Raw genomic sequence first — 18,148 nt, forward strand, 5'->3', positions numbered from 1 at the left:
CCATTATCCCCCTTCTCCCTGAGGGTAATCTCTTCCTCCCTTGCAGTTCGAGGCAGACCCTTGCAAGGGCTTCAGTGGTCCCCATACATGAGACATCCCAAAGCCCCCTCCTGTGCTTTTCTGCCCCCAGTTGGGGAGAGGGGAAGGCAAGATGCAAATCACCCTCAAAATGTTTGGGGGGTGGTGAAACTAGCTGTTAAAGGAACTCACCACGTCACATGAGAAATCATTTAAGGAACTAGGGCTGTTTCTCCTAAAATGGGAGCCACAAGACAAATTTAAAACTGCCTTAAAATATTTATCAAATGCTTCTCACAATTCCTGACATCATTAGCAGGTGCTTATTAAGCGAGTGGATATGTGCAGGTTGTTACCTGAAAGAGGAGTTACTCTGTTTCATGAAGTTCCAAGAAATCTGATGGTACCAGTTAAAGTGAAGTCAAAAGGGCTTCTTGGGTTGAACTAAAATCCTAACAGCCAGAGAAGCTCTACTCTTGCACAGAGCTAGCAAAATCCACACCCTTGGAGAAGCATCTAGAAGACCTGGCCAATTCCATTCAATCCCACAAATGTTTATCATATATCCATTGTGACCAAGAATTCATCTACTCAACATTCAAATATGGGTGAGGCTCCTTTTGTGTGCTGGTAAATGGTGAACAAGATGAAGAATAGAATAATTATGAATACAAGGCCAAACATACATTGTTGATGACTTCTGCAAACTACTTTTTCCTAGAGAACTTCTCAGAGTTTCTGGATGTACATTAATGAACATTTCTGTCCACCTACCCTGTTGACTATGGGCTACAGGAGGGCAGAAACCATGTCTTCTGCTTCCAGTTGTAAATACACAGTGCCTGGAAGATGGTAGGCACTGAAATATTTGTTGTCCCTGCCTCCTCTCCTCACTGGTGAATCCTTAGAGGAACTGAAAGATGGTCAGGGAGGGTGAAATACGATCTGTAAGGGGAAGACATGGGCTAGAAATGAAAAAGAATCCACCTGTGACAGCTGAGACTTAAGAGACACCAGCTCCTTGGCTAATGATATTAATCTTTCCTGACCCTGAAGCTGAGAGCAAGGGAAGGCAAAGAGGCCAGCTGACGTCAGCATCAGGTTGCTCGGTTTCAAATTTCCCACAAAAGTTACCTAAATCAGCTGATTATATCCCAGAGGATCCTGAGATACGTAGTCTAAAAAGTGTTCCTGGGTGTCCAGTTTAAAATGCAGTGTCACAAAATCAAAGTTACAACCCTGAGGTGTGGATCTGGTGCTGGGGCTCACAGGAGCGATCCTTCCTTCCTTCCTTCCTTCCTTCCTTCCTTCCTTCCTTCCTTCCTTCCTTTCTTTCTTTCTTTCTTTTCTTTCTTTCTTTCTTTCTTTCTTTGAAGTTGATTTATAATGTTAGTTTCTTGTGTACAGCAAAGTGATTCAGTTACACATATACATACTTTTTTCAGATTCTTTTCCATTATATGTTATTACAAGAAATTGAATATAGTTCCCTGTGTTATACAGTAGGTGCTTGAGTCCTTTACTTAAAGAAAAGTTTATTGAAGTATAGCTGATTTACAGTGTTGTGTTTCTGGTGTAAAGCAAAGTGATTCAACTATATATATACATACTCTTTTTCAGATTCTTTTCCATTGTGGGTTATTACAAGATATTGACTATAGTTCCCTGGGCTACACAGTAGATATTTGTTGTTTAACAGTACCTTGTTGTTTATCTATTTTATATGCAGTAGTATGTATCTGTTAATCTCAAACTCCTATTTTATCCCTCCCACCACCTTTCCCCTTTGAGAACCATTAGATTGTTTTCTACGTCAAATGCCTTTTAAACAGGGAGCTTCCTGGACAGATCTGAAGTTGTTTTTTTATTTATGAAAAATGTAACTTCCCCAGAAGTTTTGAAGAATGCTAATTAAAAAAGAAATAGGAACAAGCCAAGATCAGGGCATTCTACACCCTGGGGCCCCTCCAATCTTGCTCTTTTTCTTTCCTTCTCTGGAAATAGTTCCTTTTTTCACCCAGAGGCCCACAAGAGGGTGCTGCCCTCCTTTTAGACTACACTTCCTGTATCAGCCCTGAGGGTCTTGGGAAGCTACAAAACCATCATAAAATAAGACAGATGGGTTGGTGGAAGCACTGATTTTTCACAGTTAATGAGAGCCAGTGAGGAGTGAGGAATCTTTAAGTAATGCAGGTATAGTGCTCTTAGGTTATCATTATCATTCTAACTTTAACAACCTTAAAAATTCAGATTAATATTAGCATTTCAGGTTTCAAGTACTAACCTTGTTCCTAGTCAATAATACTACATTTATTGTATTCTTACTGTGTGCCAGGTGCTAGGTACTGTTACTATTACCCATTTTACAGAGGAGGAAAATGAGGCACAGAGAGGATTTACACCTAGTATGTGACAGATATGGATCTCAAACGTAGTCTGTTTCCTGTATGGTATTTTTAAAATTTAATTTCCTTAAATTCTATCTTCTGCAATACTATACATTCCTACTAACATTTATATTTTAAAACCAGGATCCCCAGTGTTCTCCCTACTTGCTGCAAGTAATAAGTTCTTCCTTCTCCCGATCAAAAACCAAACAAACAAAAACCAGAATACACTCCCAAGGGAGAAGATATTCATTGAATTGAAAGCAAGATGCTCTAGCATCTAGAATTACAGTGCCCTTTACAGAGCTGAAATTTACCTTAGATACTGTCCTGTTAACAGGAAGTTACTCCCTCATCATCACTATAAGTCCATCCTGTCTTTTACCTTCATCTTTTCTCTTTCTATACTGGAACTTCCCCTCAGTCTATAAACATGCTTTGTCTTCTGAATCTTCAAAGTAAAACCTCAAGTCCTCCCTGAACCCTTTGTTCCTCTCTAGCGATCATGTGTACATTCTCTGCCTCTTCTCACGAAAATGTCTCAAAAGAGATGTTCTCATTCTCGGCATCCTTCACTGATTCAGTGTTGTCTCCTTGGCAACAGTGCCTATTCTAATGAGGCACTCAGTAAACATTTCTAGACATAGTCTATTCCTTTACCCTCACAGTGCTACTGAAATGGTTCTCAGTAAGGTTATTTTCCAATTGCTAAATCCAAAGAGCATTTGAAGGTCTCTATCTTTCTGAATCTCTCTGTATTTTTTTGAACTTTTTTGTATTTAATAGTGTGATTCTTTAAAACTTTTTGTGCTCAAAGTTTTCACCACTTGGCTTCTGTGACACTATACTTTTCTTAGTTTTTCTCATAATTTTCTGCTTCTGTTATGTTTCTACTGGAGCTCCTCTTACTCCCATCTACTCCTTAAACGTCATGTCTCAGAATTTGCCTTTAACCCATTTGTTCTTGTTCGTGTCTTGAAATGTGGTCCCTGGACAAGCAGCATCAGTATCAACTGGGAACTTGTTAGAAATACAATTTCTTGGCACCCACCGACTGAAAAGAGAGACCTCTGGAAAATTCAACATCCATTTATAATTTTATCTCTCTCTCTCTCTCTCTCTCTCTCTCTCTCTCTCTCTCTCTCGATATAGCAAACTAGGTATAGGAGGGAGCTTTCTGAACTTGATAAGTTTCCCAGCAACACTCAAGGCATAGATTACAGAAAATCTTCTGGCAAACATCAAATTCAGTGGTGGAACATCAGAAGCAGTCACCTTATAGTTAGAAATAAGACAACGACACCCACTGTTGCTGCTACTAGTTAACATTGTACAGAAGGCCTTAGCTAATGCTGTGGGACAAGAAAAAGGAGTGGGGAACTAATGAGTGGTGGAAAGATGCCATTACACTATCATTACTTGCAGGTGATTTGACTATCTGTTTGAAAAAAAGATACTTACAAAGAGGCTGGTGGAAGAGCAATATATCAATATCAACAACTTTCCTGGATACCAGAAATACCAATTTAAAAGGATCAGTGACTAAATATCTCACTGACAATAGCAACAAGACTTATAAAACTCCTACAAAACCCACTGCAAGTCCTTTGTGGAGAACTTATAAAGCTTTCCTGAGTACAGCAATATCTTCATTAAATTGACATATGTATCAAGTTCATGAACAAAGAGACAAAAATCTAAAAATGTTTTTCTCCCCAACTGGATAATTTTAATGCAACTGAATCAAAATTCTGATTTTTCTTGGAATTTCATCCTTTACAGGAAGGAGTAAATATGCAATAATAACTCAGACTTTTTTTCAAAAAACAAGAAAAAAGAAAAAGAGGGGGGAGAAACTTGTTCTATCTGCTATTAAGATGTTATAAAACTGTAGTAAGAAAAAAAAGGTGGGGGAGACTATAGCTCAGAGGTAGAGTGTGTGCCTAGCATGCATAAGGTCCTGGGTTCAATCCCCAGTCCCTCCAAATAATAATAATAAATAAACCTAATTACCTCCCCCCCCAAAAAAAGAAACAAAAAATAAAATAAAATAACACTTAAAATAATAGTAAACAATAAAAAATAAAACTATAATAATTAAAACGATGAAATTGATGCAAACATGGATATTTAGGTCAATGAAACAGTAAAAAGTCAAAACAGAAGAGTGTCCATGCACAAATGGGAATTTTGTATGAATGGGAAAGCATCTCAAAACAATGGGTAAAGAATGAATTAGCGATAAATCAACAGAAGAAGAAAGTAAAGAAACAATCCCCTTTAAAATAGCACCCAAAGTAATAAAATATCTGGGAATAAATCTAACCAAGGAGGTGAAAGAATTATACACAGAAAACTATAAACCATTGATGAAGGAAATTAAAGAAGACTTTAAAAAATGGAAAGATATTCCATGCTCTTGGATTGGAAGAATCAATATTGTTAAAATGGTCACACTGCCCAAGGCAATCTACAGATTTAATGCAATCCCTATCCAATTACCCAGGACACATTTCACAGAACTAGAAAAAATCATAATAAAATTCATATGGAACCATCAAAGACCTAGAATTGCCAAAGCATTACTGAAGAGAAAGAAAGAGGCTGGAGGAATAACTCTCCCAGACTTCAGACAATACTATAGAGCTACAGTCATCAAGACAGCATGGTATTGGTACCAAAACAGACATATAGACCAATGGAACAGAATAGAGAGCCCAGAAATGAACCCACAAACTTTTGGTCAACTCATCTTCGACAAAGGAGGCAAGAATATACATTGGAATAAAGACAGTCTCTTCAGCAAATGGTGTTGGGAAAACTGGACAGCAGCATGTAAAACAATGAAGCTAGAACACTCCCTTACACCATATACAAAAATCAACTCAAAATGGATTAAAGACTTAAACATAAGACAAGATACAATAAACCTCCTAGAGGAAAACATAGGCAAAACATTTTCTGACATACATTTCAAAAATTTTCTCCTAGAAGAAATAAAAGCAAGAATAAACAAATGGGACCTAATGAAACTTACGAGCTTCTGCACAGCAAAGGAAACCAGAAATAAAACAAGAAGAAAACCTACGGAATGGGAGAAAATTTTTGCAAGTGAAACCGACAAAGGCTTGATCTCCAGAATATATAAGCAGCTCATACGACTCAATAAGAAAAAAATAAACAACCCAATCCAAAAATGGGCAGAAGACCTAAACAAGCAATTCTCCAAGGAAGACATACAAATGATCAAAAAGCACATGAAAAAATGCTCCATATCACTAATTATCAGAGAAATGCAAATCAAAGCTACAATGAGGTATCACCTCACACCATTCAGAATGGCCGTCATTCAAAAATCCACAAATGACAAATGCTGGAGAGGCTGTGGAGAAAGGGGAACCCTCCTACACTGCTGGTGGGAATGCAGTTTGGTGCAGCCACTATGGAAAACAGTGTGGAGATTCCTCAAAAGACTAGGAATAGACTTACCGTATGACCCAGGAATCCCACTCCTGGGCTTGTATCCAGAAGGAAATCTACTTCAGGATGACACCTGCACCCCAATGTTCATAGCAGCACTATTTACAATAGCCAAAACATGGAAAACAGCCTAAATGTCCATCAACAGGTGACTGGATAAAGAAGATGTGGTATATTTATACAATGGAATACTACTCAGCCATAAAAACCGACAACATAATGCCATTTGCAGCAACATGGATGCTCCTGGAGAATGTCATTCTAAGTGAAGTAAGCCAGAAAGAGAAAGAAAAATACCATATGAGATCGCTCATATGTGGAATCTAAAAAACAAAAACAAAAACAAACAAACAAACAAAAACAAAGCATAAATAAAGGACAGAAATAGACTCACAGACAGAGAATACAGACTTGTGGTTACCAGGGGGGTGGAGGGTGGGAAGGGATAGACTGGGATTTCAAAATTGTAGAATAGACTACACTGTATAGCACAGGGAAATATACACAAAATGTTATAACTCACAGAGAAAAAAATGTGACAATGAGTGTGTATATGTCCATGAATAACTGAAAAATTGTGCTGAACACTGGAATTTGACACAACATTGTAAAATGATTATAAATCAATAAAAAATGTTAAAAAAAAAAAAAGAATGCATGAGCCAAGAAATGGTTTGAAAAGTAAATGGTTGGGGAGCATTGGGCTATCCATATAAAATATTAAATTCCTACTTTATACCATACATACCGACAAATTCCAGATGGATTTTTAAAACAGTGCAAAATCAAAACTTCTATTTTAAAAAATATATATATATTTTAAATGTCTTGATGTGTCTATTAGCATTCTTGGTTCTAACAGAATCAACAAAAACTAACTCTGGCTAACATAGGCAGAAGCAGGAGACCATAACTTAACACATGGGTAGGAAGCTGCAGAAAATGACAAGAACCAAAGTCCGTCTTAAATATGACTGGAAAGGGAAGAACCATCAAGAAAAAGAGTGATCAACTTGATCGTGTGTATTTTTATAAAGAACATCTACAAACAGCAGGAATATGATTTGTTGCAACTACTTGGGAGGGTGATCTGGCAGCATCTAGGGAAACTGCTTACCCTGGATCTAGTGAGTTCCACCGCTTAACATCCATGTGGGGAAATATACACACTTGTGCCCAAGGAGACACAATTAAGAGTAGGTGTTGCAGCCTTATCTGTAATTCTGAGAAACTGGAAACAACCCAACGTCTGTCAATAGTGCACGAGATAAAACAGAACATCCGGTAGCTGGTGAAAGAATGTGACATCACAGATAGCTAGATCTTCCTGCGGGAGGAAAAGTAGGTTGCAGAATGATACAGGCAACATGTTGCCACTTCTGTAAGGAACTACATAGAACATAGAATACTGAAGATTATTTTTTAAATTAAGATTTAGAGGGAATAGAATGGAGAGATAGTAAGATTTCAGCTTTATCTATAATGTTCTAACTCTTTTTAAAGATAGCATTTAGGGAAGGAAAAGAAGAGAGATTGTAGGCATTTAACAAGTGAAGAGTGTGGCCCACAGGGCTTGCATGGTCTGGTCTCCTGACCATCTCTTTGTTTAGCCTCTCTCTTCTGACACCCTCTCAGAGCTTCATCTAGACTTGCTTCTCAGTGCCACAGGACTTTTGCATGTGAGGCTTCCTCTGTCCAGAATCTTGCCCCTTCTTCCCTCACCTAATTTACACTTATCAGTGCCTTTGGATTTCTGTGAGAAAACCACCTCCTCAGGAGTGCTTTCTCAGGGCTTCTGACCTAGGTCAAACTCCTGTCCTTCAGAAAGTTTAGCTTGGAACTTAATTACATCAGCTTGGTGTGATTATTTTATTAACTCCAGCTCTATGAGAAAGGGATGGTGTCAGGCTTGCCCCTCACTGTGTCTGAACACCTCGCTTCATGCCTGGCACAGAACAGCCATTCAAGAATGATTTATTGGAAGCATTAAAGACTAAGGGCTTGGAAAATCTGTACTTTCCAAAAACAATTGTATCTTGAGTCTTCAAACCTAACACACTCCAAACCTTCGTCACTTCCCTTCTATAATAGCAGATTCCTCCAAGGGTCCCTATGCTTGGCTGTTTAAGCTTTGAAACTACTTTGGATCATTCCTAATTCTTCACTCTCCATATCTAATTAATCTCTTCACCTGTGGATTCTACTTCACTCCTACAGCCATTTGCCTTTTCCAAACTGCCTTCCTCTCTTACCTGGCTACTGCAACAGCTGTTTATCTAGGTTTCCCCAGGGCACTCCTATCCCCAGCCACACCATTTCCACTTGGCTCCCAGAGCCATCAAATGCAGATTTAATCGTGACCATCATTTGCCTGTCAGCACAGTGGTATTATTGCTTCAGCATCTGGCTTATCTGAAGAGTGACCAATGGTCCTAGTTTACTGGGACTGAGTGGTTCCTGGGATACCAGCCTTTCAGTCTTCAAACTGGAAAAGTCCCAGGCAAACTGGGACGAGTTGGTCATCATACTCCCCTGCCAGGTTGTAGTTTCCATGAGGGCAGGGATCATTTGAGGCTTGAACACTGCTGGAGCCCCACTGCCTAGCAGAGTAAGTCCTAAAATAAAGTTGTTTTTTTTCAGAGCTAGAAAGTGAACGTAAATAACTCACTTTTGTTGGTCTAGCAGCTCACACAGGGCCAAGTGCCCACTAGGTGTCCAAGTACCATTTCTGTAGAAACTGTTTACATGAATGTTGATGTCCAAACTGCTTTACTGAATCAGCTAAACCTAATATCAAGACCAGGGCTCTAATCTCTTTGAAAGGAAACACCACTCTGGGGCAGGTTGTATGGCTTTTGGCAACCGCATTATGTGTAAATCCCTACTCTAGATTAGATCATTCTTTCTGGCTATACACACTGACCCCACGGGACCTCTTTAGTATCCCTTCTCACAAACAGAGGTGGAGTGTGTCGTGGCTGAGAGGGGCTGCTTTGGTGTACTCCACAGGGCAGATTTGCACGCCACCAATTAGTGGTCATGTGACCTTGGGCAAGTCACTTCTCTGAACCTCTCCTTCTCATCTGTAAAAAAATTTAAGCTTGCCGTTCCTAGCTCACAGCGCTGTTGAAGACCAAATAACATGTAGAACACTGCAAATTCTGAAAGGCTATCTAGCTATCTTTACAATTCCAAGTCCTCTCCCAGCCATTCAATGCAGCCGGCATCGATTTCTTGTTCCATAAAAACTTTAGGGTGAGGACCAGAGAACTGGGCACAGTGAAGACAGCCTTCAGGTGAACTGAGTGAAGCTGCAGAGATGGGTTTTCCCTGGCAGGGAAGGAATACAATGTTTCCTTTCTAAGCTATTTGGAAGAACCTGTGAAATCCCCCACAGTTGAGACCATTCTTCACTCTTTTCTCCACTCCCCCAGTATCAACAGGGTTGACTGGCAGACGAAAAGATCCAGGCCACGTACCGCCTTCACACAAATTGTTCAGAAGGAATCAGGCTATTGAGTCCTTTGCCTAAGAAAATTCTCAAGAACTCCTTTGTCCTTTTAATATCCAGGCACCTAAATAAAATAAAAGGCTCAGTCTATGTTACTGAAGTGAATAAAGATGACCAGATAGACTTCCACCAAATTTGGAAGGCATGCTGGGGATGGTTTGCCTTAAAATTTATATTTTAAGGCACCTATTTCACAGTTTATACTGTGAAAATATAAACCATGCACGTGTGAAATTAACTTCAGGGAGCCCTGGGAGATGCTTCGAGGAGTTAGGGCATTGTCTTCAAAGCAGCTGAAAGTGATGGACAAAGCAAATCTTTTGTGGCTTGCCTGTGGGGAGAAAGATGCCCTACTTATTAAGATTCAATGGGCAGAGATAACAAACTGGTTTCAAATACAAGCCCTCAATCCACGACTTGGGTGCATTTCAGGAGAAGAGTCCTTTCTGTCCTGGGCGGCAGTTCAACACCTCCAGCTGAGAGCCCGGGTGGAAGACGCTAGTTAGTTTGTTCTTTATTTTCATTGGAAAGTTACAGGGTTACTTATCAACAAAGTGACTGTCCAGGGCAGCGATAGCGAGTGGTTTCTATGTACAGGCCCATCCCCGGGTCCACACCTCTGGAGGGGCCTCAGCCCCTGAGGCCTCAGTTGGCTCCTTCCCAGGCCTCCAGGAACCAATCACAAAGAGGCAGGGAACAAAAACCAGCCTGTTCTCAGCTCCTGCTTTCATCCCAAAGGGAGGTGGTGGTTGCTGGTGTGGGACCCAGGCCTAGCCTCAGGGTAGCAGGTGCGGGGGCTTCTCTCCCAGGAGTCCCCCTTCCCGCACCCACCTCCCAGGCAGGCCCTCTTGGACATTCCTGGGACTACTCTGAAGGGCTCATGGGTTCCCAACTCTGGCCTCCTTTTCTTTCGAGTTGTCATTTTAACACTGAGGCATCCTAGCCTCCCATCCTGGAGAACAAGCATTTGCTCGGTAGCCTTTTCTTTTGTCCCTGTTTTTGTACAAAAGTGACAATATTCTTGATCGGATCTCTTTTTTTTTTTCACCCAAGAAACAAAAGTGGCTCAGCAGGTACAGTTCTGCTGGTCGATCTGCTTCCGGCAGGGTTCCATGGTGACGGCGACGCCGACCCCGCTCCGGCCAGATGTCATGCGGGTCACCTCATTCCAGGTGTCTGTGTCTGGGTCGTAACTCTCCACGCTGTCCAAGAATGTGTGACCGTCATAGCCTCCTGCGGGGAGAGCAGAAGGGCTGGTCACGCCCTCCGAGGGCAGGGGGAGAAAGCAGAGGAGGAAACCACAAGAAGCCTTCCTACCAGGATCTGCGCCTGTCCTGAAAGGGTAGGGCTAGGCAGGCTTCTCCACCCAGGCCCCCACCCCCAGGGCCTCACCGAGCACGTAGATTTTTCCCTGGTGCACAGTAATTCCCAGGGCACTTCGCCGATGCTTCATAGGGGCTACAAAAGTCCACATTTCTGTCTCCACGTCATAGCGTTCCACACTGTTCAGCTGGTCCTGGCCATCGTAGCCCCCCGCAGCATAGATGCAGTTGTGCAGGACACAGACTCCTAAACCGTACCATGCAGAGAGGGTGACTCCGGGGTCTGGCCTCGGGGAACCCAGCCACCACCTTCTTGCCGGGGTAGAGGTGGGGAGCCTTCCCCTTCCCCTTCTCCCCTCTCCCTAGGGACCCTTCAGAAACAAAACTGGCAGAGAGGAGCTGGGACTCTGTCAGAATCCCATTCTCCTATGTGTGCCACAGGGTTCAAGGTTGAAACAGGAGGCCTAGCTGCGAGTTTCACTCCCAGGGGTGGTAGGGTGTTCTGCTTTGCTCCCCACCCACCTGCCCCACTTCGGATGGTGTTCATGGGTGTGATCATTCGCCACTCGTTTCTCTCTGGGTAGTAACACTCGGCTGAGTTGAGGCGGTTCGTCCCGTCGAAGCCACCAACCGCGTAGAGCAGACGGTTGAGGACAGCCACTCCCACCCCGATCCTTCGAGTCAGCATTGGGGCCACCAAGTGCCACTCATCCCGCTCCGGCTCATATCTGCAAAGGCATAATAACAATAACAACAGCAACCAGAGCTGGCCTGGAACACTTACCCCCACCCACACTCTGCTAGGTCTTTTTGCACTGGAACTCTTCAATCCTTACAAGAACTCAGTAAGGTGCAAAGTTATCAGTAGGTCCATTTACCAGATGAGGAAACTGAGGTTCACAGCCATCATCTGCTCAAGATCACATGCACATCTCTTGGACCCCAAGGGCTCCATCATACCTCTGCCAGGCCCTGCACTGAGTGTTATGTGTTATCTCAGCAAAGCCCCACCCAACCTGGTGGGGAAGGCAGTCCTCGTTACTAACTCCCCTTTGCAGATGACAAGATGGAGGCACAGAGAGGTGAAGTGGTAGATCCAGGGTTACGAGGAAGTGGCTGAGTTGGGGTCTGATCCAGCCCTCTCAGACACCAGAACCCCAGTTCTAACAATGAGGCTACAGCCTGGCATGGTTCTTCTCAAACTATGATGCTCGAAGATGCAGTGACCAGACGTCCCAGTTGGCCTGGGCACTTCCAGTTCGGGCCTGTGCTCCTGGAATAATTCATAGGGCCCTTTTTTCCCTCGAAAGTGGTCTGCTGAGGGTGACGCATAGCCCATTGTCTTGTTCACAGACCATATATATCAGAAGCCTCTGGGGTGCGTATTTAAAATTCCCACTTCCCAGCCTCACTCCAAACGCACCAATGCCAGATCTCCAGCACCTCCTGTGGTGGGCTGGGAAGTTTGTTTTAACAAGTTCCAGGTGAGAACTATACCTTGGCTCACACTTCTGGAAAAGAAGGCAGAGGACTAGGCTACACAAGAGTCAAAAGCCCCAAATGCTCAGCCTCTAAACAGAGTGTCACCATGCACAGTTGTGCAGACTGTGCACTGCACAAGAGCACCACATCTAAGGGGGCACCTTCCACATGAGAGGCCTCATGCGTGTGTTTATTACCACAATTTTTGAACAGATAGCAGGGAGGTGTCATGTTTTAACAAAATTAACATATTACAACAATTTCAAACTGATGGAACTTTTCCCAAATCTGCACAAAGTTGCCATTTGTGTTTGTGATAGCCCTATAAACGCTTCCCAGGCCCAGATGCATCATCCAAGGTTATGACCATAAATCTCCCAGGAGTTTAGCTTCACCCTTGAGGCTTCCACTCCCTAAAGGCAAAGGCACAGGGAAAAGCGCTCAACAACAGGCAGGATCCCCCGATCCCAGGGGCTTGGGATCATTAGGGTCGGAATCCTGGCAGCCCACCCCTCCTGGCCCTGCCACTCACCTCTCCACACTGTTGTGGTGGATGCAGCCGTGGGAGCCGCCCACGGCGTAGATGTGCCCATCGATGACGCCGACCCCGATTCGGTTTCGTGGTACGCTCATGGAAGCGCAGGGCGACCACTGGTTGGTCATGGGGTTGTAGCAGTCCAGGGCGTTGGAGTCGGTGTTGCCGTCTGGTGAATTGTTCCGGCCACCCACGGCATACAGCAGCCCGCCCACCACACAGCCCGCCAGGCCACTGCGCGGCACCTGCAGGTCTGCCAGCCGGAGCCAGGTGCCATCACTGGGGTTGTAGGCCTCCAGGTAGCTGAGTGACTGGCGGAAGTAGCCGCCGGCAGTGTAGATAAGCCGGCCCACCTTGGGGGCCCGGCAGGGCATCATCTGCGTGGGCTTGTGCAGGGTGAGCTCCTGGAAGATCTTGGCCAGGTAGTCCTTGCAGCGGGAGTCTGACTGCAGGATCTCGCACTTCTGCAGCTGCATCTGCAGGAAGTGGGGCGTGAGCGAGTGGCAGCGCACAGCCCGCAGCAGCGCCTGCACGTAGAAGCGCCGCTGCTCGCAGTCGTACTTGACCCAGTTGATACAGGCATGGAAGACCTCGGACTCGCAGCGCACATTCAGGTCGTCCCGACTGATGAGGGTCACCAGCTGGCAGTGGGACAGGTTGAAGAACTCCTCTTGCTTGGCCACCTGCAGAAGGCGTTCGTGTGACGGACTGACTTATGAGTCCCTCTCCCTGCCAGCCCCTCAGCAGCGCTGTGACCTTGGCCAATCTATTTCGTCTGACAATCTGTTTCCTCATGTATAAAAAGGGAATTTGAATAGTGTGAACCTCACAGTTTGTGGGGATTAAATGAGTTAATACTACATGCCAGGCATGTAGTACTTAAGCACTCAGGTTAATAGGAAAAGACACAATGTGTACCATGTACATTTTTGTATCACTTCATGTTTGAACAATAAGAATGTTACCCTTTTTTTTTTTTTTTTTCAAAAGAGCAGACTTGGGGGGAAAGGTATAGCTCAAGTGGTAGGGCACATGCTTGGCACCCATGAGGTCCTGGGTTCAATCCCCAGTACCTCCTCCAAGCGGAAATCAATGAAGAAACCTAATTACCTCCCCCTCATTAAAAAAAAAAAAAGAGCAGACTGACTAGAAAGGAAATAGCAATAGAATATTCTAGGGAAAAAAAAGTTCAGGCTCCAAGAAAGCAGCCTGAGTTGCTGGGTTTGGTTCCCCAGTTTCTAACTGTGTGACCTGGAACACCTCATGCCTCAGTTTTCCTCTGTAAAAGGGGATTATATTAGCAGCTTCACATAGCAGGACGCCTCCTAGAATACACAGGGCCCTGGGCAAATACCTCTCAGGCACCAATCTATATAAATAATTTCAGTCACCCCACATCAGCAGGTCCCCGCCTTTCTGGTACCCCCAAACCCATGCAATCCCTTCAAACCAATGTTGTGCAGGCCAGTGGGGGAGCCCTGGTCTTGGCCCACTTTCCTGGAAGTTATAGGCCCCAGGACTAATGCCAGAGCTCCTTGGGGCATCTGGTCAACCCCAAAGGTGGTGTAGAGGGAAGAAGAGAAACAGAGACCCGGGGGGTGTCCACCCCAGCTGGTCCCAGCCACTGAAGGAAGACTGAAAATTTCCAGGAAAGCACTCCAAAGCATACCTCCTCCTAGGATAGCTGGGAAGATTCAGTGATATAAAGGATGGAAACCACTTAGAACAAGGGCTGGCCCACAGCCAGTGCTCACCAAGCACTTATTTTTTCTGTTCACCATTTCCTCTGCTTAAAAACGAAAATGAAACAAAGAACAGTGTAAGGACAACACTGCGTGGACCAAAGAAAACACGTGTGACGTTCATACTTGCAGCAGGCAGCATGTCATGGATGTTCAATAAATATTTGCTGCCTAGATGTCAGGCCCTGATCAGCACATTGCTGTCGTATTCACCACACCCTGGCCCTACCTTTAACCTCAGAGAAACCAGGGAACCCAGAGACCCATGAAGGCCTCTCTTTCCTCAGCTGTTTCCCAGAGTTGCCCCAGATGTGTAGAGTAGGAACTCAGAACCCCCTTTTTCTCCAGTTCTCTGCCTTGACCCTTCACATCTCAAGGGGAGATGGAGATGGCCACCCGTCTGTCCCTGGTTCTTCTAATACTGCTCCCAAGTCCTAACTCCATGTCCCCTCCCCTTGCTCACCTCCCCAAAGTGCATGTAGATGTACTCCCGGGCACGCTGGTGCAGCTCAGCACAGCCAATCTGCTCGGCGAAGTTGGCAATGCCAATGGCATTGCTGGGGTCCAGCTGCTGCACCAGGAAGTCGCTGCAGGCACGGACGACGCTGTCGATCTGGTACATGACGGCGCCATTCATGACGTGGAGCACGCACTTCTCACCCATGGAGATGGAGGCTGTGTAGGCAAACTCGATGAGGCGCTCCATGACCTTGGGGTGGATGCCCTCAATGGACACCACCTCCATGCCTTGCTCCCGCAGCCCGTTGGTGAACATGGCCTTGAAGACGGGGCTGGATGAGGCCAGCACCACCTTGTGGGCCATGAACTGGGCAGCTGGTGCATCCTCATACTTGACCTGCAGCGTGACATCACATAGCTGCTGGCTGAGCCGCAGTTCGTTCATGATGCCAAAGGCCTGCTTCGTGTGGTCCTCCAGCGTGTAGCTAAAGGTGCGGTTGCCATGCTGGGAGGGCGTCACCTCGGCCTTGCACTCGGTGGAGGCGTACATCACCGTGTCCCCTGCCCCCTCGGGGCGCTGTGAACTCAGGGGCAGGAAATGAGTGTGGGCCCCAGCCCCGCTAGGCCTGGGTTCCGGCTGCATAGGGTTCCAGATGACAAGGGACAACACCACCACTGGCACTCAGAGGCCTGGAGGAGGGAGAGCATAGGGCTGGGGGCAGGGCCTGGGGCCAGGCCTTCTTTTCTAAAATAAAGCAACTCCGAGATCAGTTTTCCTTCCCAAGCCCAGGCAAAGCAGTGTCCATTTGTGCCCACCAGCCACCCCATAGCCTCACCAGCCCGAGGGTCCATCTTAAATCGCAAGTCACATGATGTCCCTCCCCTGCTCATAATCCCCCACAACTCCCGGTGGCAGGAAGAGTAAAACTGAACTCTTTAATGGCCTGCAAAGTCCTTCACAGTCAGCTCCTGTCCACCTCATACCTTTGCTCATTCTGTTTCAGCTGCCTGGTGGCCCTTCCCTTCTTAGATCATGTCCAGCTCATTCCTTCATTCACCTCACCAACATTTATGGGGCATCTACTGTGTGCCAGGCACAGTTTTGGGCACTGGGGACACAGCAGTGAGCAAGACAGACATACACTCTGCCTCTGGAGTGGACACTGGGGAGGGAAGGGCCATAAGTAAAATAAGCAAGACTTGAGCAGAAATGGGTGTTATGAAGAAAATGACAACAGCATTGTGACGGTGTGACTTGGGGGCAGTTACTTTAAATCAGGTAGTCCAGGCCTCTGTTAGAGCTGAGACAAGAAGGAGGAACATATGAAGGAGGTGTGAGTAGGACTTAAGTTTCCAGGCAGAAGGAACAGTGCAAAGGCTCAGAGGCAGAATGAGACAATCTGGAGAATCAGGGAGGAGTGTAATGAGAGATTATGACTACTGAAGGGAGGGTTTCCATGAAATCTGTGGAGTCTGGAGTGCCACAGCGTAAGTTATGTTTTTAAAAATCCTTCAGGGAGAAGGGGGCAAGAGGCTCCCCAGGTTCTTCATCTTACTTTCCCTGGGCTCAGCTCAGAGTCACCTCCTCCCTGTTTTATTTCCATCACAGCACCCAACAGGAATTGAAATGAGCTCCTTTGCTTGCTTGTTGAGGGATGACCTGTCTCTCTGGCCCTGAGACCCAGCCTTTAGAGGACTGGTAGCCCTGTGTAGGTCAGGGTTGTGCCCACCCTCTCATGTACCTCCCCCACGTCCTGTCCGGGGCCTGGCACTGCGCTGGGGTCAGCAAGCTGTGGCTGGCTGACTGCCCACTCCACTGTGTCTGCCAGAGCACCCTCCTCCCCGGGCCCAGGGCGCCGCTTGGCCGCCTCTCCCCAGCTGAGGCCCGGGCCTGCCTCTTGGTCTTTGGCCAATCGGTCAACGGTACCCCCTGGGCATTGGGCACTTCCCCCAACGAAGCGGTAAGTGGGGGATTGCGCATGTCCCGCCTGAGCGGCCAAGGCCTGGAGAAGGGAGGAAGTGACCCCGCCGCGGCCTCTCCACTGTCAGCCCCAGGGCGAAGACCAAGCCCCCCAACGCCCCGGGGTCCCCGGGCCTCCGTCCAAGCGGCGGTCGCTGGGCCTCTCGCTCGGTTTGCGTCGCTCCCGGGCCACCCCGCGAGTCGCGCCGTCCAACAAAAGGATAGGATTCGAGCCGCGCCCTCCTGGTCCTCCGCAGAGTCGCAGGAACCCCGAAGAGACCCGGCCCGAGGCGCCCAGTTCTCCGACCCCCGGGCACCGCCGCAGGGGCGCTCACCGCCCGCAGTGCCCTCAGCCCGGGCCCAGGCCGCCTCACTCACCCCGCCATGGCCGCGCTCGGGCTCCGCCTCCGTCGCCCAGGCCCGGGCGCCTCCATCGCAGCGCGCCGGGGGGAGGCGCGGAACGCGCGCAGGTCACCATGACTAAGCAGAGCCGGGCGCCGGCCGTATCAGAATAAAAGTCCCCGCGGCCGCAGGCCTCCAGCAGCCGGGACGGCAGAGGGGCCGCTCCCCACTCCCCCGCCCACGCTCGCAGTCGCCCAGCTGCGCAACCCCTGCGCGGCGACCGCAGCATGGGTCTTTGCGGCGCGGCCAAGCACCGCAGCCCTCGGCGCACCCAGCCGCGTGGTCAGAGGCGCGGAGATTAAGCGCCCCAGGTTCGAGGCCCTGCGCTCCCCCGCTCCAGGGATCAGTGGACACCCCTCTCCGCCGCTGCCGCCGCCGCCGTGCTCACCTGGGTCCCCGCGTAGCCTCCGCTGCTCTCGCCACGGGTTGGGGATGCCCGGGACGCGGCGGCGGCGGCTCAGGGCACGGTGGTGCCACCCGCGCACCGAGCTTCCCGGAAGCCCGAGGGGCCACGGCCCGGCCGGAGGCGTCTCCCGCCTAACTTTCGTTGTCGCGGACCTGCGGGCCTTTCCCCCGTCGGGGAACCTCGGCCCTGGGGTGGCGCGGCCTGTGGGGTCGAGGCCGTCGGGTGGGGGGCAGCTTCGGGACGCCCGGGAAGGAGGCGGGGAGAGGGCGGAGAGGGCGCGGCGGGGAAGGAGCCGCGATTCCCCACCCTTCCCGCAGGTGCCCGGAGCCCATGGGCGAGGACCGAGGCATCGGGCGAGGGCGCATGGCTAAGTCGACCCGGCCCGTTCCCCCTTAGCAGTCCCTTCGGTCTGCAGGGTTTCGTCGTCTCAGCGCGAGCCTGCTC

General features: G+C 47.5%; 1 protein-coding gene across 2 annotated transcripts; it reads right to left on the reverse strand.

Annotated features, from left to right (window-relative positions):
- Positions 1-9,885: 9,885 nt before the first annotated feature.
- On the reverse strand, positions 9,886-18,080 carry KEAP1 (kelch like ECH associated protein 1). Of its 2 annotated transcripts, none has more exons than XM_074350775.1 (6): positions 17,687-18,080; positions 14,941-15,626; positions 12,733-13,418; positions 11,241-11,446; positions 10,789-10,965; positions 9,886-10,629 (listed from the first exon to the last, which is right to left on the reverse strand). In XM_074350775.1, exons 2-6 carry the CDS (start codon positions 15,577-15,579, stop codon positions 10,463-10,465), a joined length of 1,875 nt encoding a protein of 624 aa, XP_074206876.1. In that variant the 5' UTR covers positions 15,580-15,626; positions 17,687-18,080; the 3' UTR covers positions 9,886-10,462. The 2 variants fall into 2 exon arrangements, with proteins under 2 accessions (XP_074206876.1, XP_074206875.1); XM_074350774.1 differs by lacking the exon at positions 17,687-18,080 and adding an exon at positions 17,275-17,652.
- Positions 18,081-18,148: the final 68 nt, after the last annotated feature.

The sequence above is a fragment of the Camelus bactrianus genome, chromosome 22, assembly GCF_048773025.1.
Source record: "Camelus bactrianus isolate YW-2024 breed Bactrian camel chromosome 22, ASM4877302v1, whole genome shotgun sequence".
NCBI classification, from domain to species: domain Eukaryota; kingdom Metazoa; phylum Chordata; class Mammalia; order Artiodactyla; family Camelidae; genus Camelus; species Camelus bactrianus.

What these genes read in the sequence shown, in the direction of transcription:
- KEAP1 (XM_074350775.1), bottom strand. Translation starts at nt 15,579, where the DNA reads ATGCAGCCGGAACCCAGGCCTAGCGGGGCTGGGGCCCACACTCATTTC. An exon ending in CACCACAACAGTGTGGAGAG is followed by an intron (nt 11,447 to 12,732) that starts GTGAGTGGCAGG and finishes ATGCCTTTGCAG; the next exon opens with ATATGAGCCGGAGCGGGATG. An exon ending in CACCATCCGAAGTGGGGCAG is followed by an intron (nt 10,966 to 11,240) that starts GTGGGTGGGGAG and finishes GGTACGGTTTAG; the next exon opens with GAGTCTGTGTCCTGCACAAC.